Here is a 26,841-nt window from a genome sequence, read left to right as displayed (position 1 = left end):
TGTTTAACTCAGACAGTTGCTCTTTACTGATAATGAAGAAAGGGTAGGGGAGCCAATACGCTCACTGGCAAAGACACCTAACAGACCAAGTATTATGAGGTTTCTATAGTGGAGAAAGCCTGCACTTTTGTGGTGTCTTTGTAATTTGTCAGAGGTTGAACAGAGGCACAAGTAAACTACACAAGGAGTACTTGGTCTATGCCATTGGCAGGGGCAGCTACTGAACTATTTCCTATATTCACAACTTTTCTTCCAGTGGCTACACCACCTACTTTTATGCAAAGCTGCAGGCACCTATTCCTCGATCCAGGGCCCCTCCAGTTCTTTGGACCATGGGAAATCACATTACACGCCATTAAGCAATGAACAGGAGATAGGGTGATCAGATTTGCACAGAGCATTCTCATACATGTAAATACACACATATGAAAACAGGAGGAATATTCAGCAAACACTCAAGGCCGTTCATGAGATTACAAGAGTACAACTGTGTGGGCATAACTGCTGCTCCGTGGCAAGAAGTCTTGCAGTTAGTGAATGGCCATAAAGCACAGAGGAATGGGGTCAATGACCTGCTGTCAGCACAGGAAAGAAGGGAAAGATTGCAGCTTCCTGCAGGGGAAAAACACTGAAGCATGTAGAAGGCTGAAACCTTCAAGCTTATTGAAAGCAACCAGTTACAATGCTGTAAAAGCTTGCACACATTATACAGGCTTTTCTGAAGACAATGTTATACTGAACCAGTATGGTGCCTTTTATATATTTTGGACTACAAAGTCCATCATCTCTACTCAATGACCAGGTTGAATGGGACTTAGGGAAGCTGTAGTCCAAAACTACCACCCACACACTGCCTAAAACATTTCTTGGTATTCTTTCTCCTTCATTGGAGCTGAAAGACCTGGCAAATGCTTTGAATTATACAACATGGGAAGGTACTTATAGTTTATAGAAGTTGCTGGTTATCTTGGGGTAATGCCTAGGCTAATTTGGTAAACAGGTAGAAACTAGAGTGACAGCACATGAAAACATAGCCTTTTTAATTGTACATGCAGAATACAAGCTGTTTAAGCAATGAAGGAGGAGAAAGCAAGGAGGATAACTATCTCCCAGCAAGTCAGAGATCTACTTGCCATCCAATGTGCCCCGTTGATAGCAAAAAATCCACTTGCCAGCTGTTACTGTAATGATAAGACAGCGTTCTTCAACCACTTGGCTGCCAGATGTGTTGGACCGCAAGTCTCATCATTCCCAGCCATGGTGTCTGAGAACAATGGGTGGCAGTTCAGCACATTAGGAAGATGCCAGGTCAGAGAAAGCTGCGGAAAAATTTCTGCAGAGTTCACATTCATCAATTAACTTAAGCAAAGTACAAGTCAAGCTCCTTGAAGTATTCAGACATTTAACAACAAGCCTAGCTATCCCTAAAATCAGGTTTTCTAAACCAAAACAGTATCGCAACACAACCCCACTAGCATTTGGGACACTGAAGCTCCGAGATTATTACAATAGGGCCTGGCAGGAATGGCTGAGGACAAATCCATTTGATCTGAAGAAAGCAGGAGCAAAATACCAGATTCTGATGTACTGGCCTAAACAGTTCTCGCATTTCAGCCCACAATATACACATGGTAGTCTCTCTCTACCATGTACATGCCTCCAAAATTAAATCTGGGGATTTGAAAAAGCAATGACACAGATACAAGTAGTATTCATGCTGCTGCTTTCTGTGCTTTTACAGTAATGCCAAGTAGGAAACTGAGCAAACTATGGGCACATCACTCCTAAATAGCGTCTCCCCTTTAGAGATTATGGTATACATACAACAAGCATGAGACAATCATGGATTCACCTGCCAGTGCTTTCTGTATGAAACTACTCTCAGAGGTGCTGCACTGACTTAACATTTGGCAGGGGTTGCTTGGCTTGGAGCAGGCCTCCTAGAGTAGGAATGCTGAATGGATTGATCACTGTGTTTAAGGAAGGTTGCTCAGTCCTAAGTTCAAAAGCAGGAGCTAAAAGATCAGTGGATGAGCAAGGTTGAATCTCCAGTGCCTCAAACAGCCAAATGTAAACCTGTCAGAATAAAGAGACCCAAGGGAAATCCATGATTTCTACTATTAGTCCTCTTTTTTTGCTTCACTTCTAACCCTCCCTGACTTATTTATACAGAAATAAAACAGGCTTCAGATGATAAATAAAGCTGCGATAAATCCAGAAGCCTAGGCAGGTGGCCACATGGATTAAACAGCACAGCTATTTTTTAATATGAAAAATTCACTCTGGGACAATATGAGCATTCACAGCATCCCATAGAAAGTAACATGTTGTGCTGCTTGAGCTTCTTTTGAACTTTAAAGGTTGACTGGAGAAAGGGGAAAAGAAAAAAAAAGGTGGTGTTGGTGGTGGGGAACGTATCAGTTGAATTTTGCTTTGGAGAAATCCATTTCTGGATGTTGTTCCATGAACCTGGAAGAATGAGAGAAATGGACATTAGTTGAAACAGTTAGGTAGATAGAAGAAAAGTTATGCCATATTTGGAAGTCAAATGACTGTTGTTGTTGTTGCTGTGTTGTTCCCAACTTAAAGCAACTCCTGTCAAGAAGTTTTCTTGGCAAGATTTGTTCAGAGGGAGTTTGTGTTTGCTTTCCTCTGTGGCTGAAAAAGTTATTTGCTGAAGGTCACCTGGTGAGTTTCCATAGCTGAGTGGTATTCAACCCTGATCTCCAGAATGTTAAACCAATGCTCAAAGCACCAAATAATGCTCAAGCCAAATAATGCAATTCCCAAAACAGTGCACCTGGTACCAACTCCTGAGTTGTTAAAATGTGGTTTTGTTACATATGCAGGAACAGGCCTTTTTTTTTATAACAACTACTGCTGCTTTCAGTGTTTATTTATAGCATTTGAATACTACAATATATCCTCTGATTTCTAAATAGTTTTTAGTAGTTATTGATTTGCTTGAATATTATGTTAGTTTTTATTCTATTGTTTGCTTCAGACTATTCTTTCATTGGCTGATGACAATTTGTGACCCATACCCTGGTATTGTATTGATAAAGCAAGATGAAAATAGAAATGTCTTAAATAAGAAAGACCCAAAGAGACAGAATTACTAATTCTGAATGTACTTTCTACAAAACAGAAACAGTCAAATGATGGGTTCATGGGCCAGATTCAGCCAGTGAAGCAATTTTATCTGGCTTCTACAAGACAAAGGTTTCAAGTTTGAAATAAAACAGATTCCATACTTTAAGTCTTGTGGGGTTTTTTTTTTTGCATGTTGCAGCAAATCCTACTGCAGAACAATTTCCCCACTTATATTGTAAAGTCACAGGTTCCCCTGCTATCTGTGTAGCTCTGCTATAGGTCATGGCCTATAATACCACATCAACGCTCCCATTAGTAATATCAGTAAAATTGCCCCATTACGATGCACTACAGTTGTAAATGAGTGACAGCAAATTAATCAAATGTGCCCTTGGGAACTATTAGCTCCAGGTCAGACACGTAGCACCTGGCTTAAAGAAAGCAGTTTTCCGCTCTGTGTGCAAACACTATTTTTGTTTGTGCAATAAGAATACCACTGGCTGAAGGAGGGTTGCAGAGAAATCCTGGTAAGAAGTCAGAGTCCTCTGATAGATTTGTTCTAACTTAGGCATCCTTGCAATCAAACTCTTTTGTCAGCAAGATCATTTAACAGCATAATTTATGCAAACCCTTTTAGTATGGTTTGCAAGGTTCACATTTTTTGTTTTTATGACACCCCTGTCACAAATCGGAGAAAGGACTACAATTATATTAACACTTTAACATTATAGGGAGAAAGCAGGTTAAGTGTTACAGGTACACAGAAAAACAATTTATTGCACACCAAACTGCTGACTGCAGTACTAACTGCCCATTATGTAAATGCCATCAATACACATGTACCGTTTTACAAGTATAAGATTTAAGGCTTGGTGTTAAGTGCCATTCAATTACAGTTTGCCAAAATTTACAGGAAATTGAGAGGCTCAAAATGATGAGCAACAGCAGAGAAATGCTATGCCAAAACTTGTTGCTGTTACCACATTTAGGGCTTTTTGGATCAGGTCAAAGATAGGTGGGAAGACATAACAGAGATACTGAAAATGATGTATGGTATGGAAAAAGAAGAGGAGGGGTTTTTCCTCTCTCAAAATACTAAAGTAAGAGTCGTCTGCCAAGCTGAATGAGAGGAGATTTAGGACAGACACATTTGAAATACTTTACACATCACACAGTTAAACGGAATTTACCTCCATACCATGAAAAACACCAACATGGCTTTAAAGAGGCATTACAAAATTTACAAATTATGATGGCTACATGTGATTTCCATTATGAGAGGTAATTTGTTTCTATAAATCAGCAGCATGACAACAAAAATGGGCCAGCCTACTGCATTCATTTCCAGTTTGTGGGCTTTCCAAATGCAGCTGGTTAGCCTGCGTTTTTTTTTCCTGGTTAAAAAAAATGCAATACTGTTCTACAGTCACCCTTCTGTTTTCACACGGGATCCATTCTGGACCCCTCTCTGCAAAAATGGAAAAATGCCAATATTGGAGTTCCCATTGACTCCAATGGCGGTGTGCTCCTGCGTGCGGTGCCATCTGCCTCATTGTGTCACCCTCCATTTGCCCCTTGTGTATTTCTGAGGGACGCAGATTCCAAGTCCGTGAAAACAGAGAGGCGACTGTAGTTAGGCCTTCAGTCTGATACAGCACAACTCTTTTTTTTCCCTGTTAGAAAAAAATGCATATGGGCCACTGTCTACACTCCCATTTTTTGAAGGAGAGGAAGTGCACTTGAAGCACTGTGCCCAACAGAGTGGGCAAAGAGTCAGATTTCAGAGGTAAATGGCAAATTACAATTCTCAGAATTCTTACGGAGTATAAATATGAGATATCTGAATCAGCTTTCTTTACATTAGTAGAAGCAGTGCAGCAAAAAGAAGATTCATGGCAATATTATAGACACATCCACTTAAGCATATTAGTTTGAGTTAGATATTTACGAGAGAGGAAGGGTAGCTGTGTGCTCTTTAATTATTCAGTTACCAACCTGAAAGCAGGGAGCGTTACCCTGTGTGGCCTTAGCAGGGGAATTACTCACAGAAGCTTTTACCTACACCTTTGCCAAGCAGGGCAATAAAATGATAAAAGTATGACTGTCTAGCAGTCACTGCAGCAGATGGCGCACGTGGGGGGGGGGGGGGAGAGTTGTTATCTCACTGAAGCAAATAGAGATCAAGAGTCAGAAACACTATGTGATAATTCAGAGATGGTACTGCCAGGCCCATGAGTCCCGACATTGCCCTACTAGCTGCACGTAAGAGCAGGATTTGACCTACAGATGAACCTGTACCATGAACAAGGGTCATTTGTGATCTTCCGTTCCTTCATATACTTCTACTCAAATAGCTTCTACTCACTTTTTCAATATGTCCTGCTTCTTCTGCTCATCAGATGTGGGGAGACCCATTGATTTCTGCCGCTGATCGTACATCATTTTCTCCACCATGCTACGTGTTTCACTGTCCAAGTCTGATAGCTTAGAAAATGAAAGAGAGAGAAAGTGCGTATTTATTTGTTTATGCATTTAAGAAATTTATATCTTATTTTATAGCCCCACCTTATGAAGCAGCTTACAAAAATTCTCACAACAGAAACACATTAAAAGACTGGCCACAATAACAAAATGTGGCTTTTGTACAAGTTGCCAGGATTAGTTTTTTGTCCTATTCTTTCCCTGAACATTGCTTTTTAGCCATTGACAACTTCTATAGAACATCTCCTATTACAGGTTTGATTCAGCAGCCAGACCTTACTCAGTCCTTGATGAAGGCAAGGCTTCCTTTGCCAGGAGTATCATATGAAGAGGGAAACTGTGTCTTCATTGGAAAACACACATTGGACTGGATTATGCTCATTTTTAACTCTTCGGCAATGTACTTTACTCAATCAGATGACTAAATCTCCAGTTTATAAAATTTTGAAATCCTTCCTGCACTTTTTCCGAAAATAATTTTATCAAAATCTGATTGCTCTAAATACCTGTATTTTTGATATCCATTGCATATCTTTCCTTTAATTGTCGAAACAGGAACCAATTTATACAAAAGCCTTCTTTCATTAGCTGATCCATGGGCTTCATAATTAATTGATTCGTTATTTGATCTTTAATTAGAATATCCTTGTATGTAACCCAACAGTTACACGCTATTTCGTCATTCCTATGGAATGCTTCGTTTATAGAAGTCCATACCGGGATTTTTGGATAAATCAAATGCTTAAATTTCATCCATACTCTCAGGAGTACCTTTCTAACAAGATGTAACGAAAAAGCGTGATTGATTTTGGTCTTCTCATAAAATAGGTAGGCATGAATGCCAAAGATATTCCCTGCCATTTCCAAATTTAACAGATTTCTATCATTTAATGTAAACCATGGGATTAACCAATCAAAGCAATTTGCGTAAAAATAAAGTTTTAAATTGGGGAGATCCAAACCGCCATGTCTAGTTTCATCATACATAATGAAAACGAACACGCGGTTTTTTCCCTCCCCATAAAAACTTACTTATATCTTTATTCCATGAATTAAGAGGAGTTTCATTGGTCAAAATTGGTATGGTTTGAAACAAAAAAATCAGTTTTGGGAGAATCATCATCTTTACTACGGCAACTTTTCCCATCCAAGACAATCCTGCTTTCTCCCAACGTGATAAGTCCTCTTTGATCTTTTGCCATGTCTTACTATAATTGTTCTTGAACAGATCAGTATTCTTTGTAGACAACCATATCCCCAAATATTTTTGTTGAACCTCGAGATGCATGAGGAGTTGATAAAACCGACCATGGTAAAATGGGCACAAGACTTAGGTGAAAGCTTACCGTTAGATCAATGGGGAAAAAATTGCTCCATTAGAATGAAATATATGGCTTGTGTTATAATTAGAGAAAACTATCTGAAAATGCAGTATAGATGGCACTTGACCCCTTTGAAGCTTTCTAAGATATATATAAATCAAAATCCGATATGTTGGAAATGCAATAAAGCCATCGGCTCTTATGTACATATGTGGTGGTTTTGCGACTTAGCAAAAGTATATTGGAAAATGATTCATCAAAAGGTGCAAATTATTTTGCAACAGACATTTCCTCTAGACCCTAAAATGTACTTGTTAAATATGATTATGGACGATAAATTAGAAAGATCGCATGGTAAATTATTGTTTTATATAATTTCAGCAGCCAGAATTGTGTTTGCCTCTTATTGGAAAGCGACCCAACATCCTTCGTGGAACGATTGGGCCATGAAGTTGTTGGATTTCATGCAAATGGATAAACTAACATGCTATGTAAGAAACCTGGATTGGAAAAAAGAAAAAAGAGTTTGGGAACCTTTTGTATGTTTTTTGGAAAAAGAAGACTTGCCCTCAAATTTTATTTGGTAACTAGCAATTGCATAAGCTTATTTCTATGGTTTTATGGATGGGCAAGATAGCGAAGCACAGAGGCAAATACTTAAGAAAATAGCTTGATGTTTTGAGTAATATTAAGCATGTGAGAAATGAGCTATGTAATCACGACAGAAATGTAATAGGTTTTCAGATTCACACTCGCTTGTCTCGCCTCCTCAGAGGAAGTTTTGATTTTAGTTTGGCAAGGGAAAAACATGTGTGATTGGTGTTTTTATTCTGTACGATAATTATCATGTAATGTGAAAACTTTCATGTATATAATTGTGATTGTGTGTTTTTTTCCTTCTTTTTTTTACTGTTTAAAATCTTCAATAAAGAATATTAAATAAAAAAAAAAAGATGACTAAATCTCCAGTTAAAGAGTTAATAAGTTTGTAAAGCAGAGCGACAAGGTACTGTCAATCCTCCCATTAAATTTTCATTTCAATGAAGCACTTAAAAGTACCTTTGAGTTCTCTGGGTTAATTTTCTTGGTGTTAATCTCAGGGTCTGTTTGAACTAACTTATTCCACCATTCCATCTTGTTGATCTAAATAAAACAGATAATCAAATTAAGCATTTCACAACAATAGCATCTTCTCTGAATGGAATATGTGCATTAGGAATTTAGCATTTTAAAGACTGACAGTTAATACCCTGTCTCATCACAGTTAGATAATCCGTTTGATTTGTTTATTTATTTGTTTTATAACCCATCTTTCTCCCAGCCCACAATTCAAGGAGGCTCACAACAAATTAAAACACAACCTTTTTGCAGTTAATAACTGGTTCAATCTGGAAGCTCCTTTCCCCAAGAGATACCATCTCTAGCAGCACACCTATGTAGTCAAAACTCTAGCAAAACTAGCCACAAATATAGGCACAAAATGCTTTGCTCTTACCTTCTCCAAGTGCACAGTGACTATTTTTCCATCCTCAATCAACCATGAGCTCTCCTCCACTTTCACCTCATTGTATAAGGCTGCGTCAATGATAGGGGGGTGGCCCTTCAATCCCACCTTTAGGTGTCGTCTCTGTACATCAACTATCATATCCTTTCCCTTCAGCTTGAAGTTCACTTTGAATGGGACAACCAGCTAGATAACAGAGGAAGCAAAGCAAAGGGAAGTAACAATACTCACAGAAATACTTCTAGTACAGATGATGTGCCAATCACCATTTGTTATAATTTATAACACCTTAGATCAGAAGCAGGCAGCTTTCGGTTAGTCCCCCCCCCCTTATTGTTAAATCTCCCACCCAGAAGACATTTGAAAGCAGTAACACTCATAACATATACATACAAACCCCCCCATCTTTTTGACCCCAAATAACTTTTAGGAAATGTGGGGGCATTCTCACTCTTTGGTTATTCTGAGGCCAAAAAAAGGAGGGGAAAAAAAACTTTTGCAAAGATTTGTTTTGACCGCTAAGAAGTCCAAGGAGGCTCCTGACATGACCTCCTCAATACCTGGCATTTTGGAGTTTAAAAAACAAGGTTTTTTGCAAAACAAAGTTTTGACCTTGGTGACCACAAAACCAGCCTTAGAGGACCACACTTTGCCCACCCCTGCCTTAGATCTATATTTGTTTGTGAAATTGCTTTCTGTGTCTCAGGTACTATTTGAAGCTGCCTTTAAGATGAAAACCAAAGATTAACTCTTGGTGTCATTTTTCTTCCTTCCATCCCTCCTTCTCTAGAGCTAGACCCCAACAAGGAACAGACTCTGCTTCCTTTGACTTTTATTTCACAGATTCAACCTAGCCTTGAGCAAATACCCACCCCCCATAAGTAAAACTCTCATATTCTACTCAGACTATACTTACATCTAGTTCAGAGAGGGTCTGCGTCCATCTGTAGTTTGGAAGGTCTGCTCCATTCCCAGAGTTTGGTTTCAGCTTGCCTTTGTCCTTCTCATCTTCTTCCTCTTCATCTGTATCCTAATCAGATGCAAACACAGTTTAGGTACTCTTTGCATACATTCAACTTTTATCAGGCTTAATAAGTATATGGGAGATTTTTCCTGTCAGCTGCACTACTTGAGTAAACGTGGGTGGTTCAACTGTTCTGCATTGTTGTTGTTGTTGTGTGCCTTCAAGTAGTTTCCAATTTACAGCAACCCTAAGGTGAACATATTATGGGGTTTTCATGGCAAGAGTTATTCAGATGACACAACTTAATCTGCTTGAAACTCCATCTTGAAATTCCAAACAGAGACTAACAGTTTAACCAATTTATTATGACAGTCTTTCATGAACTAAACTTTATTCCAGAAGCATGAGGGGTTAATCTTAACTTGAAGGTACATATTGCAATTTTTTGGGAGTGTATTAGTAAACAAAGAAGTTAGAAATACACCTCTAGCATTAAAAAAAATCCTATGATTTTACTGCATATTCATGCTTGCAACCACATGCATCTGCATCAGCAGCTAAGAACTAACACTTCATGTACAGTCCATTAAAGCCTATTCCGTAACACAAGAAACTGCTTTTTACTAAGTCGACTGGTACAAACAGTACCAGTGAGCAGCAGAAGCTCTCCTCAGAGTTTCAGGCAAGATTGTTTCCTTTTGGAAATCTCTTGAACTCAAATATAATCAGGCCCAACCTTTCCCAGGTTCCAAAACCAGAGAAGACTGGATGTGTTCATAGTCATGCAATGTGGTGTTAATCTTGCTTTTGCTGTAATAGATGTAATCTGTTATCCGACATAAATTGTTAGGGTTACATTTTTAAAAGAGTTCTCACATCTCAAAGACTTTACTGTATCAGCATTTAGTGTAAAACTAATATAAAAGTCCGTCAACATTCTCTTATATGAAGTCTATTTCCCTTAGCTTTGTTCATATCCAGACATTTTGATGGATTCTGTGTGTGTTATTAAAGACAGACACTAATCAAAGCATTATTAAAAATGTAGGCAAATTTCTTGCTACACCTATTCTTGTTTATTTATAGCCGTGATGGCAAACGTTTTAGAGACTGAGTGTCCAAACTACAACCCAAACCCCACTTATTTATTGCGAAGTGCCATGTCCCCCTGACTTTCTAGTAACAAACTCTGTGCTGAGGTTGATGGCGTGTGTAGCCACAGAGAGGGCTCTGAGTGCCACTTTTGGCACTCGTGCCATATGTTCGCCACCACTGATTTATAGTCTGTTTTGTCACTGTTGTATAACTTCAAGTCATTTCCAACTTATGGTGACCCTATTATGGGGTTTTATAGGAAAGATTTGTTCAAAGTGGTTTTTGCCTTTGCTTTCCTCTTGAGGCTGAGAGAGTATAACTTGCCCAAGGTCACTCAACAGGCTTCCATAGCTGTGGAGATTTCAACCATGGTCTCCCAGTGTCATAGTCCAATAATCACACTCAAACCACTATGTCCCTTGGCTCTCTGATCTGTTATACCTTTTGATATGTGAACACTTATTCTGGTACATCCACCTACGCTGAATGAGAGGAATATACAACTTTTATGGACTTGAATAAGAATGATAATCATTGCAGAAACCCCTGGAGTCCATACATTCTGGTGAGCACATTATTGGTATCATATGCTACATGAACTATGTGAAAGCAATACAACAATATGCTCACAGACAAAAAACCTCTAAGAGCACATTACCTGCTTGCTGGACTCTGGAGTTTCCATTGAATTTTCTGTGGATTCAACTGGGACATTCTGAGCCACACTTTCTTTTTTCTCATTTTTCTGTTGCAAAAAACACACACATACAAGCATACACAGAGAGAAAGTTTTAATGAAGAGATGGAAATGTTCTGTGCTGGTTTACTATTAAGTAGAGCTGCTTTTTTCACTTCTTATTTTCAACACAAGTGGTAAAGATGAATAAACCAAATGGAATGTTGGGGTGGGGAATTTCCAGATACAGTATGAAAAAATGGACAAGTACAATAGCCTAGAGAGAGATAAGAGATATTTAAGACAGGATCTGAATTATTTCTGGGGGCTGAGACTTGAAATGCAGCCTCCAACCAAGCTGAAAGCAAGTCATTGACAAACTATTCACAAGCAAAACGCCACTCTAAGTTTTGTCCAGTTGTAACAAACAGGAATCATACCTGATCAATTTCCAGCTGCAACCTTTCTGCCTCTTCATCTGTAAGCTCCTTAATCCGTGGCTCACTATCTTCTTGTTTTTTTTCTTTGGCAAGTTTAGCAGCACGTTCTGCTTTCTCCTTCTGCTCTGCCTCGTGACGGGTCTTCTTCTCTTTCTGTGCTTTCTGAGCCAGCTTGTTGTGACGGCTGAAAGTCTCTGTGATTAACTAGGAGAGTTGGGAATAGGAATAAACCTTGTAAAAACTATTGAAGTAATAGCATTCGTAATACAGGGGTTGGTAAAACAGCTTCATTTATATACTGCTCCATACCGAACTAGCAGTGTCTAAGCGGTTTACAACTGTAAGCTAATTGCCCCCAACAATCTGGGTACTCATTTGAGCGACTTCGGAAGCATGCAAGCCTGAGTCAAGTTTGAGCCCTTTCACTGGTATTGAACTCACAACCTTATGGTTTTGAGTGAATGGCTGCAGTACAGGCATTTAACCACTGCACCACCAGGGCTCCTGGTAACTTGTGCCTCTTCAGATTCTGGTGCACTCCAACTCCCCAAGACTACCATTTATAATGATCAATGCTCAGGAAAGTTGAGAGGCTGAGTTCAGTAACTTTGGAACAGCCAAAGGCTCTGCAGCATTGCTGTAGTTTCAAAAATAATTTTATGATTCTCCATTATTTAAAGAAGCAGTACTAATAAAGGGATTATTATTATTACAAGGAATATCATCATCATCATCATCATCATCATCATCATCATCATCATCATCGGGATGTGGTGGTTTAATGGCTAAGATGCCAATTCTGATGCTCAGAAGTTTAAAAGGTTGGCAGTTTGAGGTCGGAGTGCCGCATGACGGGGTGAGCTCCTGTCACTAGTCCCAGCTTGTGCCAACCTAGTAATTCAAAAGCATGCAAATGCAAGTAGATAAATAGGTACCACTTTGGTGGGAAGGTAACAGTGTTTGGTGCAGTCATGCTGGCCACATGACCACTGGAGTAGTCCTCGGACAAAGCTGGCTCTTTGGTTTAGTAATGCAGATGAGCACCACCTGCTATAGTCAGTTATAACTGGACATTCATGTCAAGGGACTACCTATACCTTTAGCAGCACTATTAATGACTAATTGTAGAAAAATCCAGAATTTGATATATTTAGTAAAGAGGATATTTGGAAAACCCACATAGTTTCTAAGCTCCATCATCTCCCCAATTTTTTTTTACATTTGCAAGGTGCACATTTTTAGCTATGAAAAGGCAAAGACTCACTCTGAGGTGTATGTGTGTACACAAGTGACTGTATCCTTGCTTTTACTCAACCAGGAGGTACAGAAGGTGCTACAGATTTTGAAACATTTTAAAAATGTCTTATCTGTCTCTTTTCCAAGAGCCCAGAGTGGGGACAAATACAGTAACCTTTGTCCTCAATTTAGAAGAAACAGACTGGGGGTCAGGGCTCTAAAATGTTTGCTCCAAGAGGTGACGCAGCCATCTGACTGCATCACTGGCTGGATTTCAAGGGTTCCCACCGCTGGGTGACCTTCACAGGTGCTGCAGCAAGCGAAGGCCACAAACAGAATCCACAGAATTGGTAACCTATGATCTAGTATGCCCTTTGTACACTGACATGTTGGAGACTTTTGCCTACTACAGAAAAACCATGATGACCTTGTTCCCATTCTCTGATTTTTTTAAAAAAGGGTGCAATAAAGGAATCTTTAAATAGCATGTTACCTGTATGGCTCAGAACCCATATACGGATATAGAAATCTTTGGCCTCATTCCTATAACATGGAATCTGACTTTCAGGACAGAATCTAGTGGCTTGATCATAAATCATTAAAAAAAATTCTAACAAACTCCTGAAATTTATTTTGTCAGCTTAAAAAGCAGGAAAAGATTTTACCCACTTTTTCATGTCCTTCTGTGGAATAGCATGGCAGTCTTGCTTCCATGCTCCTAACATGAATTATTTAGAGTGACCACAGGTTTCTTTCATGCGCTTGGATTCAGAAAGACAAAAGTATGATTTGGAAATTCCTCAAGATTTTAAATTCAGGATGGGAAACCTTTGTCCCTCTAAATATTCTGGCCATGCTGAGTGAGGCTTGCAAAGTAACTAGAGGACCAAGTTTCCCACCACTGAAAGGAATCTTTAAAATTTATTTCCTGCCTTATTGCGAAGGCCAAAAATATCTATCATGTACTAAAACAAACCAAAACCTTTTGCTGTAATAATCGTTCTCCTTCTATTTATATCTACTTAGAAAATAATGACTTTTCTGACCTATTTACATGTGAGAGCCACATACCCCTTCAGCTATTGTTGCGATACTAATTCCTAGCAGCCTTACCCAGCACAGGCAATGTGAAGAATGCTGAGAGTGGCAGTACATCATCTGGAGGGCTGTATGATTCCCACCCACAATATACAGCTACTCCCAGACTATCTATGAAATGCAACATGAGAAGTGGGGTGTATCAAATTCCTACCCACTGCTGCAAATCACAAAAGTCCCAAATAATAGCAGAATATTCAGGACTGGGGCAAGGGCCTCCCACTCTACAAGCCACAGGCTTCACTCCTGGCATGACAAGAAATGATGTAATTTCACTCCCAGTTTTGGGCTATAGATTGGACAAAAGTTGTTTTTCTCATTTTTAATTTGTTTTTGGGGGGATAATGGGGAGGCAAGGTGCCCCTAGCTGCCATCTCTTTGTGGTGGTTTGGGCATTCTGGGGGCAGATGATTTTGGCTGGAGAATAAACTGAGTTTTTAATAGAGGAACTGTGGAGTCCTCTGGGGAGGCTTCAGGGACTGCAAAAAAAGGCCAGACACCATCTATAGTTTGCTCTTATCCCACCTCTCCTTTAGGAACACTAAAAACATCCCACACATACAGGTTAGGCAAACCCTGCTCTTTGGTTGTGAAGTCACTACTATGAAAGTGGACTTAGAGCTTTTCTAGAAATGAACAAACAAAGTAAACTGGAATTATTGATCCTGTGTTGTCTGGCAGAGTTAAATTGGTACATTGTGGCATGCCAGCTTTTCAAGCTAGCCTTTGGTCAAAGCACAGTCCAACACTCCCACCACTCAAACAAACAAAACACAAAAATGGCTATTGGTGTCATCCACAGAAATAAACCTGCTCAGCCAAGGTCAGTCACTACTTCACGTCGCTCGCCTCTTCTGTTGCTTTCCAGATTCCAAATGGAATGTGACATCATCACTTGTTACAGAAAACTCAAAAGAAAAGTCATGGTATATATGAGCCATACAATGACACTGCACACAGCAGTTCAGACTACAAATGATAGGTACTATCTTTACACAGGCCCAGTGATGAAGTGATGATTAAGTCACATACCTTCTCAGCAGCGCCCTCTTCTCCTCCAACAAAGAAATCAGTCTTGCGTCTCAAGAAGCTGAAAAAGGTGTTCACAAGCTGTAAGGAAAAGAGACAGGATGTTTTCAAAGCACAATAACATTGTCAAAAAAATTCAAACACCTCTTTGGAGTTATCTGATTTGTTTCAAAGCCCTTGCAGTTGCTTCTCCTCTTTGCAACCTGTTCTTGCTCAGAGTCAGAAATCATGTTGAACGGAAACTGCAAGTATAGTCCTCCTGTCCTAGAATTCTGTAGCAAATCAGGTAGTCACCAAGAAACCAGTATAAACACTTGTTCCATTTATAGCTGCATACAGATTTCAGAAACCAAAGGTATTAGAAAACTTAATGAGGTTTCACACTTTAGCTATCTCAAATAATGGACCTTGCATTGAACAATAATCTTTAACTGAGATATGCTGACATGCCTAATAGTTAATGCTATTTCAGTTCAATTTTAAGAAGTCGTTAAAACAGCTGTCTAGAGGATCAAGGATTTGATCCAGTTGACTGAGAAATAAAAGTGAGGAAATAAAGAATTTGGTATTCTTGATTTGGGATATGTGACAATTCAGAAGTTCTGCTTCAGATGATACACTACACTTTTCCTTCCTGGCTGTTGAACTACTTTTACTAGTGAAAAACACTGAGCAAAAGCAAGAGTTGAATGGACCTGTACAGATTATGAGTGATATGTCATAATCCTCTGTAATTCCGTCTTGTTCTGCACAATCACAGACAATCTCAAACAGTGACTGATCTTTTGCTCTATAAATTTTCCTAATTAAAGTAACTAAATTTCTGTCATTATTTTGCACTGGCCAGATATTCCATAAATTTATGGCGCAAAATTCTTTGTATCAGTCAAAACAGCACTAGCCAGCTTTGTTAGAAGACTAGTTGTTTTGTATTATGATGGGATACTGTTCTCTATCACATGCTAAAAACTTGGAATTGTTTACTACAATAATGTCTCTATGCATGGTTTTTTTTACTCTCTTGTAACAGTGTATTCCTCTATATGCTATATCCTAAAATATAATCGTATGGCAGAAAAGTACAACTGGGGCCCATAATCTGGATTTTCAGGTCCTAGGCCAAAGCTGAGAATCATACAACCCTAGCACCCCTACTTTCCCCAAATCTTTGCTCACGCTCCAAAAACCTCTCCAACTTACCCAATTAGAAAACAAAAATTCCCAGGACCACCATTTGTGTTAAAATGTTACTTTGGCCTGCACACCATTCCAAAACCTCAAAACAATATACAAAACGCCTCCAGCTATGACCTGGAATGATGGATAGTCACTCCCAGTTATCCAAAATGATGGACACAGGCCTGTTACAGACTGCCAAAATAAAGCTGCTTCGGGTCTCTATGGAGATATGCTATTTAAATGATGCATGGGTCCTAAGAGTCCGGAGGTTGCACCAAAGCCACACTCCATTCCTGAGCACTGGAGGGCAGCTTTTGGTGCAGCTTCCGGATTCTTAGGATGCATGCATCATTTAAATAGCATACCTCCAAAGAGACCCGAAGCAGCTTTATTTTGGCAGTCTGTAACAGGCCACAGTGATGAAAATCTTGGCCCTGACGGGTGCCCACCACTGCTATATGCTTTAATCTTTCACAGAGAATAGAGGGAATCTCCCTTGAGGTTGTGACATCGGCACACTAGAATACTCAAGGATGATTGTATAAGAAAGGCCTCTTTTGTTAATTCTGCATAATCTCAAACTGCAATTTGAAACTTCAATTTCAAGCCTCTTAATAGTACTTCTGGGAGATATAATCCAATGCATCTGTTTGTCATTTTGTTGTGTGCCTCCAAGTAATTTCTGATTTATGGTGACTCTAAGGCGCACTTATCACAGAGTTTTCTTGGCAAGTTTCTTCAGAGGGGATTTGCCACTGCCATCCTCTGAGGCTGAGAGAGTGTGACTTGCCCACACTGACACTATGTCATGTAACAAACTGCATTACACTTGCTATAATGAACTATATACTTGAATCTCCCAGAGACAAGATATTGGGTAAGATGGAAATATGAAGGCCAGAGAACACAGGGGAGAAGAGTATGAATCATAGAGTTGGAAGAGACCGCAAGGGCCATCCAGTCCAACCCCCTGCCATGCAGGAAATCCAGATCAAAGTATCCCCAACAGATGACCATCCAGCCTCCTTTTGATGGTCATCAGTCGGGGATGCTTTGATCTGCAAAGGGATCTTTTAGCACCGTTGAGATAACTCTGTAGCATCAGCTTTTGTAGACTTGGTCTCCTTCCTCAGATGCACTGAGTGAACTGAAGCCCAGGAAGGACCTTTATAATCTGATTGTATGCATTACCATAGAGATGCAAAACCTGTGGGTATGGTGATGAGGTGACAAGTTCAGTTTTAACTATGGTTGTTGAGGGACTAAGACGGGAGAAAAGATGTTGCCTAAGGCTAGGGTGGGTGGATATGAACTGTGGAAGGAGTTTTGGAATATGGTGTGTGCAGGCTGGGAACCATGAAGGAGATATAAGATGGTTGTTAACCAGTGTTAGGGCATCTATAGTGTGCCAGGAGGCCAGTGCCTCTGTTCAACCCACTGTTGACGGACTGGAGTTTGTGGACATGTTCTTATTTAAATGTTTCTCTTTCCAATCTTCCTTTTGCTCTTGAAGGTATCTTTGGTCTCTACAAAAACAGACTTCCACATGTCACACAGGGCAGGAGCTATGCTTCTTGCGCTGTTATGCAGAAGGGGGAGGGAACTGTGGCTCAAAGATGTCATGTTACATGATACACTTGTCAACATCCTTCCCATGCGCTGATAAAGCCCAGTGAAGGCCTATATCCTTTAGCATCTGATCAATATGACACCCCTTCAAGTATTTAAACAGGGCTATCCTATCACCTCTTAACCTTCTCTTCTCCAGGCTAAACATCCCCAGCTCCCTAAGTCTCTCCTCATAAGGTATGGTTTCCAGACCCTTCTCCATTTTGTTTGCTGTCCTCTGGACATGACCCGGCTTCTCGATATCCTCCTTGCAATACACAAGCAATACATTTACTTGCCCAGGTGACCTCTTCTTGCTTCTGACAAACTGAGCTCTTGCTAACAAAACTTCATTCCCGTTTTAATTACGTTTCGATCTATTGCACTTTCAACAGCCCCTTTTGATACCCATGGCACCCCTACAAAAGCTAAGGCGCTCTGAGAAGGGCTCTTGAGTCCGCATCTGAGCCTGTCTCTCTGTGCGAACGGATCACACGCCGAAGGAAACGTCCAATGCTTCTTGAAGGTTGCACTGCAGAGAAAGGAAGAGGAGCGCGTTATCCTTCGGAGGATCTTCCCTGCCATCATGGACTCTCAGCAGATCGAAGGGTCCCCAGGACTCTCTGGAACACAGTTCAAAGCACACAATGCTTTTGAATCACAGAGTTGGAAGAGACCCTCCAAGGGCCCTGATCCAGTCCAGCCCCATTCTGCCATGCAGGAACTCCCAGTCAAAGCATCCCCATTGACAGATGGCCATCCAGCCTCTGTCTAAAGGCCTCCAAAGAAGGGGAACCCTCCACTCTCTGAGGAAGTGTGTTCTGGGGCCCAGTCTGGCTATCTATCTATCCATCCGAAAAGGGATTCCACCTCAACATCAGGAGGAACTCCCTGACAGTAAGAGCCGTTTCATAGTGGAATATGGTGCCTTGGAGAGCGGTGGTGCCTCCTCCTTTGGAGGCTGGATGGCCATCTGCCAATGGGGATGCTTTGATTGGGAGTTCCTGCATGGCAGAAGAATGGGGTTGGGCTGGATCAGGGCCCTTGGAGGGTCTCTCCCAATTGTATGATGCTGTGTTTGGCCTGGAGAAGAGAAGGTTAAGAGGTGATATGAGAGCCCTGTTTAAATATTTGAAGGGATGGCATATTGAGAAGGAAGCGAGCTTGTTTCCTGATGCTCCAGAGAACAGGACCCAATGGAGCAATGGATGCAAGCTCCAGGAAAAGAGATCCCACTCAACATTGCTTTGATTGTGAGTTCCTGCATGGCAGGAGGAGGTTGGACTGGCGGCCCTCGGAGGGTCTCTTCCGAGCCCAGGCTCCTAGGCATTGCTGCCTGGAAGGGGGTCCTTTCCACTTCATCCCTCCAGGGCCCTATTACCTCCCTGACGCCGCCCTGGTGCTGCTGAGCCATGGCCAGCAGCATCCCGTCGAAGCGCTCCTCGCTCTCCGCCGCTTCGTCGCCGCTGGCCCCCATCTTCCGCGCCTCCTTCCTCTTCGCAGCCTAGTCTCCAACCGGCCCTCAACTGCCCTCGCCGCCACACGCACCGTCTCCTGGCCGGAAGCGGAACCAGTACCGCTCGCCCGCCCCGCCCATTCCGGGAGGCTTCTGGCCAATCGCCGAGCGCGCCGCCTTGATTGGCAGCCTCGCCCTCCAATCAGCGCGGAAAGGAGCCCTCCTGCGGCGACCGTTACGCTTCCGCGTTTTGGCGTGGGTTGCTATGGTTACCGGCTGGCTTTGCTGCTGCCGAGGGGGCTGATGGGAAGTTCCAGAAAGCTCTTTCTAGAGCCAAAGGAGATTGTGGCGCTGGCTGTGGCTTCAACCACACTTGTAGTTGTGTAGTTGTGTATGCATATAGTGTGTGTGAAAGACAGAAGGGCAACATCTCTACAAGGCTATAAGTTAAAAACATTGCATGGCAATATGAATAAACTAGGGGAAACCATGCAAGATCACATTGGCGCATATATATATATGTGCGTGTTTTCACACACAATATATACACACACACATATATGTACTATATATACATATTAATGTGCGTATACATATATATATATAGAATGTGTGCATGTTTTCACATACAATATATATATATACACACACACACATATATATGTACTATATATACATATTAATATGTGTGTGTATATATATATATATATATATATAGAACATGTGTGCGTGTATTCACATACAATATATATATATATACACACACACACATATGTACTATATATACATATTAATATGTGTGTGTGTATATATATATATATATATAACATGTGTGTGTGTGTATTCACATGCAATATATATATGTACATATATATGGACACGTACTATATATGTGTATATACACACACTGTGTGTGTGTATAGTACATATATATTTGTGTGTGTATTCACATACAATATATACTATATATATATGTACACACATATGTACTATATATATATACACACACACACACAATGTGTGTGTGTGTATATATATATATATAGAACATATATGTGTGTGTATTCACATACTATATATATATGTGTACATATATATGGAATATATACACACATTATAAATTGTGTGTGTGTATATATATATATAGTACATATATGTGTGTGTGTATTCACACACAATATATACTATGTATACTTGTATATACCATATATACTAAATATAAAATATACAATATATACACAGTATATACTAGTATATACACATACATTATTTATTTATTTATTAGAGTACTTATACCTCGCCCTTCAGCACTAAAGGCTATCAGAATGGCTTACAATTATTATTATTAATTAGATGGTTCCCTGCCCTCAGTGTGTGTGTGTTAATAATAATAATAATAATTATTATTATTATTATTATTATTATTATTTATATCCCGGCTCTCCTAGCAGATCAAAGCGGCTAACAATAAAACAAGATTAAAATACAGTAAAACGTCATAACCCATAAACCCTCCCATCCACAATTAAAGTACACTTTAATTATAAACTAAGCAGGGGCAATTGAAGGGCAATTGATTGGAGGCCACTGAGAGGCTAGTCTGGGAAAGCCTGCCGGAAGAGATGCATCTTGACCGCCTTTTTAAAGCAGTCAAGACTGACAACAACAACAACAACAATTTATTTATACCCCACTCTTCAGCCAAAAGGCCATCAGAGGGGCTTACAATATGTCGGATCTCCTCCAGCAGACTATTCCATAACTTGGGAGCACTATATATGTATATGAGAGTCAGCGTGGCATAGTGGTTTCAGTGTTGGACCGTGACTCTGGAGACCAGGGTTTGGTTCCCCGCTTGGCCATGAAACTCACTGGGTGACTTTGGGTGAGTCACACTCTCTCAGCCTCAGGAAGGCAATGGCAACCCACCCACCCCCAAAGAAATATTGCCATGAAAACCCTTACGATTGTGCTTATGATTGTGCTTTTATTCCACTATTAGTATGTGTTTTATTCCAAAACAGGGATAAAAGCATTAATATATTTGGGGCTTATATTCACCCAAAGTCTTTCCTACAGAGGACTCAATACTAACGGGATTTTAGGAGACAAGGTCATCAGGGAGAAACAGCTTCTGCTCCGCTGGCTTCAGTGATTAAAGTCCATGGCTTTAGGCTTGCAGCCAACTTTGGTTCAAGAGCGGTCACTCCTCTTTGTAAAAGTTAGAAGAGACGGGGCTTATATAGTTGCTAGGAATTGTACGGCTTGATTCTAACAGGTTTTCTCCCAAATGTAGTACATGAGCTTTCAGTTGTTTTTGCCACACGATTCTGAACACAGCTGACTTCAGAAGCAAGCAGGTTCAGCCTTGGTTAGTATTTGGATGGAAATCTCCAGGGAAGGATAGGGAAGAATCCTGCATGAAACTCTGGAGAGCTTTTGCCACTTAGACCTGGCTATAAATATGGCCTGGTTAAAGGTACTTACCCATGCACTTTCCAACAGCCTCTAGTTTCTGCTATCCCTCCTTTGTACATCACTATCTCTCTGTCATATGAGATCCCATATTTTAAGTTTTCAGTCTATGGGAGTAACTTAGCCAAAACTACAACATCTACAAGAAAAGAGAGCCGTATTGAGAAGTCTTGGGGGAATCCCAAGAATTGTACAAAGCAAAGAGAGAGAAAAAAGATGAAGAGGAAATAGAAGGGATTAAAAAATGTCACCAATTGTGGTGTTACTGTTGCAGGGATGGGGTACAGAGAAGGAATATAGAACGGGGCAACTGATTCTGAACTGCCATACTCCACAGTTCAGCATTTTGTTGCAGGGCCCATTTGTCCTGAATGTACCTCTTAAAGGATATTGATGTTGGTGTTAACTGCCTTCAAGGTGACCCTGACTCATGACAACCCTGTGAGTGAGACACCTCCAAGAAGACCTGCTATCCTCTGCTCAGGTCTTGTAGGCTCAGGGTCACATCATCCTTCATGAAATCTATCTAGTATGTGGTCTCCCTCTCTTTCACTGCCTTCCGCCTTTCCAAGCATTATTGCCTTCTCATGATGTCTTCTCATGATGTGGCCAATGTACGACAGCCTCAATTTAGTCACTTTGCCTTCTAGAGAAAGTTCAGGCTTAATGCGTTCCAAGACACATTTGTTAATGCCATCCACGGGTATTCACAGGATTCTTCTCCAGCACCACATCTCAAACCCATTTCTTTCTATACGTTTTCTTCACCATTTAGTTCTCTCACCCATAGATAGTGATGGGAAGAACAATGCTATGGACAACCCTAACCTTGTGTTCAGTATCTTTGCACTTCAGGATCTTGTTTACTTCTTTTATAGTTGCCCTTCCCAGTCCTAGTCTTCTGATTTTGTGACTGCCATCTCCATTCTAGACACTGAGTGATCCAAGGAATGGGAAGTCTTTACTTCAAATTTCAAATAATTTCAGGGACCGTTCACAAAACATAGTAGATAAGAACGCTTAGATCTTGGCATTGGAAGGTGAGAAAGATATCCCTCCTATCACCCTATACATACATCTGAAACTAAACAAGAGTGTTTAATACTTGGACAGATGATCTCTAAGGAATACTAGGAATCTTCAGGCAGGGATAAGAATCCTTCCTAAAGCCCTGGCAAGCCCTGCAAATCGGAGTCGACAATATAAGGCTAATTCAATATAAGGTAGGCTCCTTTGTTCCTAATTCACAACTGATTTAATTCAATAGCACATCCAGTTCCAATATGCCACCTAGTGGACACAGATCTGCTGACTTTACCTTTACCTTTACCTTTACTGTATTTTGCCATATCCTTTATCTCAAAAAGGAAGTATAGGCAGTTGCAAAGACAGAGAGATCAGATGGGTATTATTGAGACCAATACATACGACACCATTGAGGTAAAAAATAAATTCTTTAAAGGGTTCCTAAAGGTGAAAATAGCAGGTGCACAGTCTTCTTAACTGGGACTGAGACAAGAAATGAAGGGTTAAACCCTCCCTCCACTTCAGTACCTCCTACTTACTTTTGGAAAACTATACAACTGCTTACTGCATGACTAGGGTTGCTTGAACCGTGTGTCTGGCTTCCTTTTAGAAAACGCAATCACTGTGCGCAGCTCTTTACAGAGTAAAAAGCAAGAAGATAGACCCATGCCCTGAAATGCAGTCTAAACACACAGAGTGACAGAGGACATGTTTTGCATGTTCAAGGTCCTAAGTTCACTTTCTAGCACCTTGAGGCAGGCTTGGAAAAATGCACACACGAAATCCTATTCAGAGAAAGATGCCAGTGTCTGTGGCTGGCACCTTTCTCTGAAGATGCCGGCCACAGATGCTGGCGAAACATCAGGAATAAACTCGTCCAGAGCATGGCCACATAGTCCGAAACCCCCACAAAAAGTATGAATTCCGGCCATGAAAGCCTTCGACTTCACTTTGTATGTCTGAGATACCTCCTCTGCTAGAGAAAAACAAAGTCGCAGCAATTGCTTGGGTTATGAATCGCCCATGGCTAAACTCAGGTCCTGCTCTGCTTTCCCAGTTACAAGGTCACAGTTGTGTCGTGCCACAAAGGCAGTGTTGTCATCGAAGACCAAAATGTTCAGGAACCAAGGCCTTGACAGGGCTTAGTGCAAACAGCTTACTGTGTCCTCTTGCTCCGAGAGCAAACAGACTCTGTGAGAATGGACTTCAACCCTACTTCCAACCCGCGTGCTCCTAAATGCATTTTAAAAAATCCTTAAAAAAACAAAACTGGTGGAACGATGGTGGCATGTTCTCTGGGCATAGGAGAGAACCATGGCACTATATATGGCCTTCACAGCTAAGTAATTTCTCACAGCTAAATTCTACAAATTGATGACAGATTCATTTAAAGAGTCATATGAGGACGAACACACGTTTAAAAAAGTGAAGTGAGAGCTGCAACCAGAGCACCTAGAGAAATAAATCACCAAGGACTGATGCCATACCATTAGAGCTGTTCCAAGCTAAAGAGACAGAATGCTATGGAATTCTGGGATTTGTAGTTTTGTGAAATACAGTATTTAGCCTTCTTAGCCAGAGAGTTCTGGTGCTACAAGCTACAAACCCCACCATGGGCAGTTAAAGTGGCGTCAAACTGCATTATTTCTGCAGTGCGGATGCAGCCTAAAGTTAACAAATGGATTTGATTGCTTCAAGTTATTGGCAGCTATATCATTGTTGATCAGTCCCTATAATCCAGCATCAAAGCATACGTTGTATATGCAAGAAGTCCCAGGTTCATTGCCTTATATTTCCAGACTCTAGTCTGAAATACTAGAGGACTCCTGATAGTCAGCATAGGATTAGGATGTTAAACAATGTAGGCCAATAGCTTTCCCTGCTTGAAGAAAACTAGCACATCAGGAAGCAGAGTGCTAAAATGACCCTACTGTGTGAGTGTTCTGCTGGCAAAGTTATTTTATTACACAGGGAACATTAGAACAGTGATGGCGAACCTATGGCACGCATGCCAGAGGTGGCACTCAGAGTCCTCTCTGTGGGCACACATGCTGTCACCCTAGCACAGAGTTGCCAGAGTTTCTTACTAGAAAGCCAGAGGGATGTGGCACTTTGCAATAAATAAGTGGGGTCTGGGTTGCAGTTTGGGCACTCGGTCTGTAAAAGGTTCACCATCACTGCATTAGAACATAAATGTCCTGCTTGCACCCAAGTATAAAAATGTATTTTACCACTACAGTTCTTCTGCATGTGCAAATTCAGCATACATATAATTATGGAAAGAGGAGAAGGAAAGTCAGAAAAGGAACCTGAAATCATTTTTCTCTGCAGAGGAACTTGATGGTGACGGAGTAGATTTTCCTTCTGGCATCAGAGAATGGAGAAAACTGGTCTTTCAAGTCCAGGACATGCTGGCCTTTGAATTTCCCTGAGGCTGTAAATTATAGGCAAAAAATGAAAAGAAAAATACTTTTAACCCATTTGGGGCACATTCAGACCAAAGCAATGTATTTTTCCTCAATAGTACCCAAGTTTTTGTCAACACCATTTTCAGTCAGCATAGTTATTTTTGCAGATCAACAAATAATCCCCAGGAACTAGGATTAAGCTTCTGGGGGGAGCAATATGGGCACCGCTTTAAAGGGAAAGAGATCTGAGCAAAGGAAACAGAAGCTGTGTTAGACTTTGCAGTTCATTACAAGGAAACAAATTAATTCCATCAGTTGCACCCCTTCCTATATATCGGTTAATTTATTTGTTACATTTATAGCTTGCATCTCCTCCAATGGCTTCAAAGTATTATTCCCGGGTTTGGTTTTTCTTGTCCCTCCTTTAGATGAAAACAATTCTGTCCGCCTGAGGAAGAATAATGGGACCAGGGCAACCAAATGACTTTCATTATTCTGAAGACCTGGCTCTCCCAAGCCTCATCTTGTTCCTTTGCTTGCGATAACAATCAAAGGCTGCTAGTATTGCTAGGTTTTCAAAACAGCAGTAAAGGAGAGTCATAGTTCATGACTTGCAAGGTTGACTGGAAGTCGCAATCAACAAGTTTGTGTTCTAAGAACAAATGAAAGTCTTTACTTCAGTTAATCTAGCCATGGCTTCCTCTGTAAAATTAACATATTGTCCAGATTCATAAATCGTGTGATGCAGACATTTTTGTCTCCATGAAGGGCCCGCACTGCAAAATATAGGAGTTTTTGGTATCTTGTACACTGTTGCGTAGTGGTTTGAATGGACTATGACTCTGGAGACTTAAGTTTGATTCCCTGCTTGGCCATGAAACCCATTGGGTGATCCTGAGCAAGTCACACTCTCTCAACCTCAGGGGAAAGCAACAGCAAGCCTCCTCTGCACAAATCTTGCCAAGGAAACCCCATGATAGGTTTGCCTTAGGGTCACCAAAAGTTGCGACTTCAAGGTACACAAGAAGAAACAGTCTATATAAAGGGCAAAATTTTATAAGGGATAACTTGTTATCCCTTGTAACAAGCAATACTTGTTAGTTCTGTGGGACAAGTTTTCTAACCCTCATATAAGTGACATCCCTTATAATATGGGAATATCCAGCCGCCCTAAAGAATACATGAAACATTTATGTAGAGGCTATGCACAGAAGGTATTGAACTACAAATCGAGGACAGCAACTGTTGCTTTTGATTTCCCCCCCTTTTTATTTAATTTAAATCTACAAACATTAACAAATCTGCACAATTGTACATATTCAGAGACACCCTGATCACTTGAAGAATTACTCAGTCAAGTTCTTGTATAGGGTATTGGTGATGTGTTACATTCTTGATATAGACATCTCCAAGGATGCCATTTTTCTTCAAAGGGGGTGTAGTATGATACCAGAGTTCTTACCACATATTGTATGTGAGCTTTCCCATTAACAATTTGCCCCAGATCCTTTCCCACCATCTTCTGAGGGAGGATTTGCCCATCTTCCAACTGGAAACAATTTCTAGTCTTGCATTTATAAGCAGGACAGCAACTGTTGAGGGGTCATGGCAGCTGAAAGTCAACATCTGGATGGCTGCACAATTCCCAACCCTATCAATACATGAAACATAAACCATGGTCTGGATTGTGAACATGGTGCATTAAAAAGTAAATATTTAGGAAGCAAGACAGAAGTTGAATATGCATGAAG

The 26,841-nt window shown here is 40.6% G+C and overlaps 1 protein-coding gene across 1 annotated transcript; it reads right to left on the bottom strand.

The window, feature by feature from the left end:
- Positions 1-1,023: 1,023 nt before the first annotated feature.
- Positions 1,024-19,296, bottom strand: NUDC (nuclear distribution C, dynein complex regulator). Its single transcript, XM_089478112.1, has 9 exons — positions 19,107-19,296; positions 14,942-15,019; positions 11,576-11,779; positions 11,118-11,204; positions 9,317-9,430; positions 8,392-8,586; positions 7,956-8,039; positions 5,459-5,577; positions 1,024-2,469 (listed from the first exon to the last, which is right to left on the bottom strand). The coding sequence occupies exons 1-9, from the start codon at positions 19,200-19,202 to the stop codon at positions 2,418-2,420; spliced, it is 1,029 nt and encodes a 342-aa protein (XP_089334238.1). The 5' UTR covers positions 19,203-19,296; the 3' UTR covers positions 1,024-2,417.
- Between the last annotated feature and the right edge of the window lie 7,545 nt (positions 19,297-26,841).

Source organism: Sceloporus occidentalis, unplaced genomic scaffold (genome assembly GCF_023333645.1).
Source record: "Sceloporus occidentalis isolate IW3139 unplaced genomic scaffold, rSceOcc1.0.p SCAF_13, whole genome shotgun sequence".
Lineage (NCBI taxonomy): Eukaryota > Metazoa > Chordata > Lepidosauria > Squamata > Phrynosomatidae > Sceloporus > Sceloporus occidentalis.
The sequence above is the reverse complement of the archived record's forward strand: the minus strand, read 5'-3'. Positions and strand labels throughout refer to the sequence as shown.

Bases quoted from the DNA above. Each gene is read 5' to 3' on its own strand.
- NUDC (XM_089478112.1), bottom strand. From the start codon at position 19,202: ATGGGGGCCAGCGGCGACGAAGCGGCGGAGAGCGAGGAGCGCTTCGAC. The intron at 9,431-11,117 runs GTAATGTGCTCT...GCATCTGATTAG, and splicing joins CTCCAGAGTCCAGCAAGCAG to GATACAGATGAAGAGGAAGA. The intron at 8,587-9,316 runs GTAAGTATAGTC...TCTGTTATCTAG, and splicing joins AGACCCTCTCTGAACTAGAT to CTGGTTGTCCCATTCAAAGT.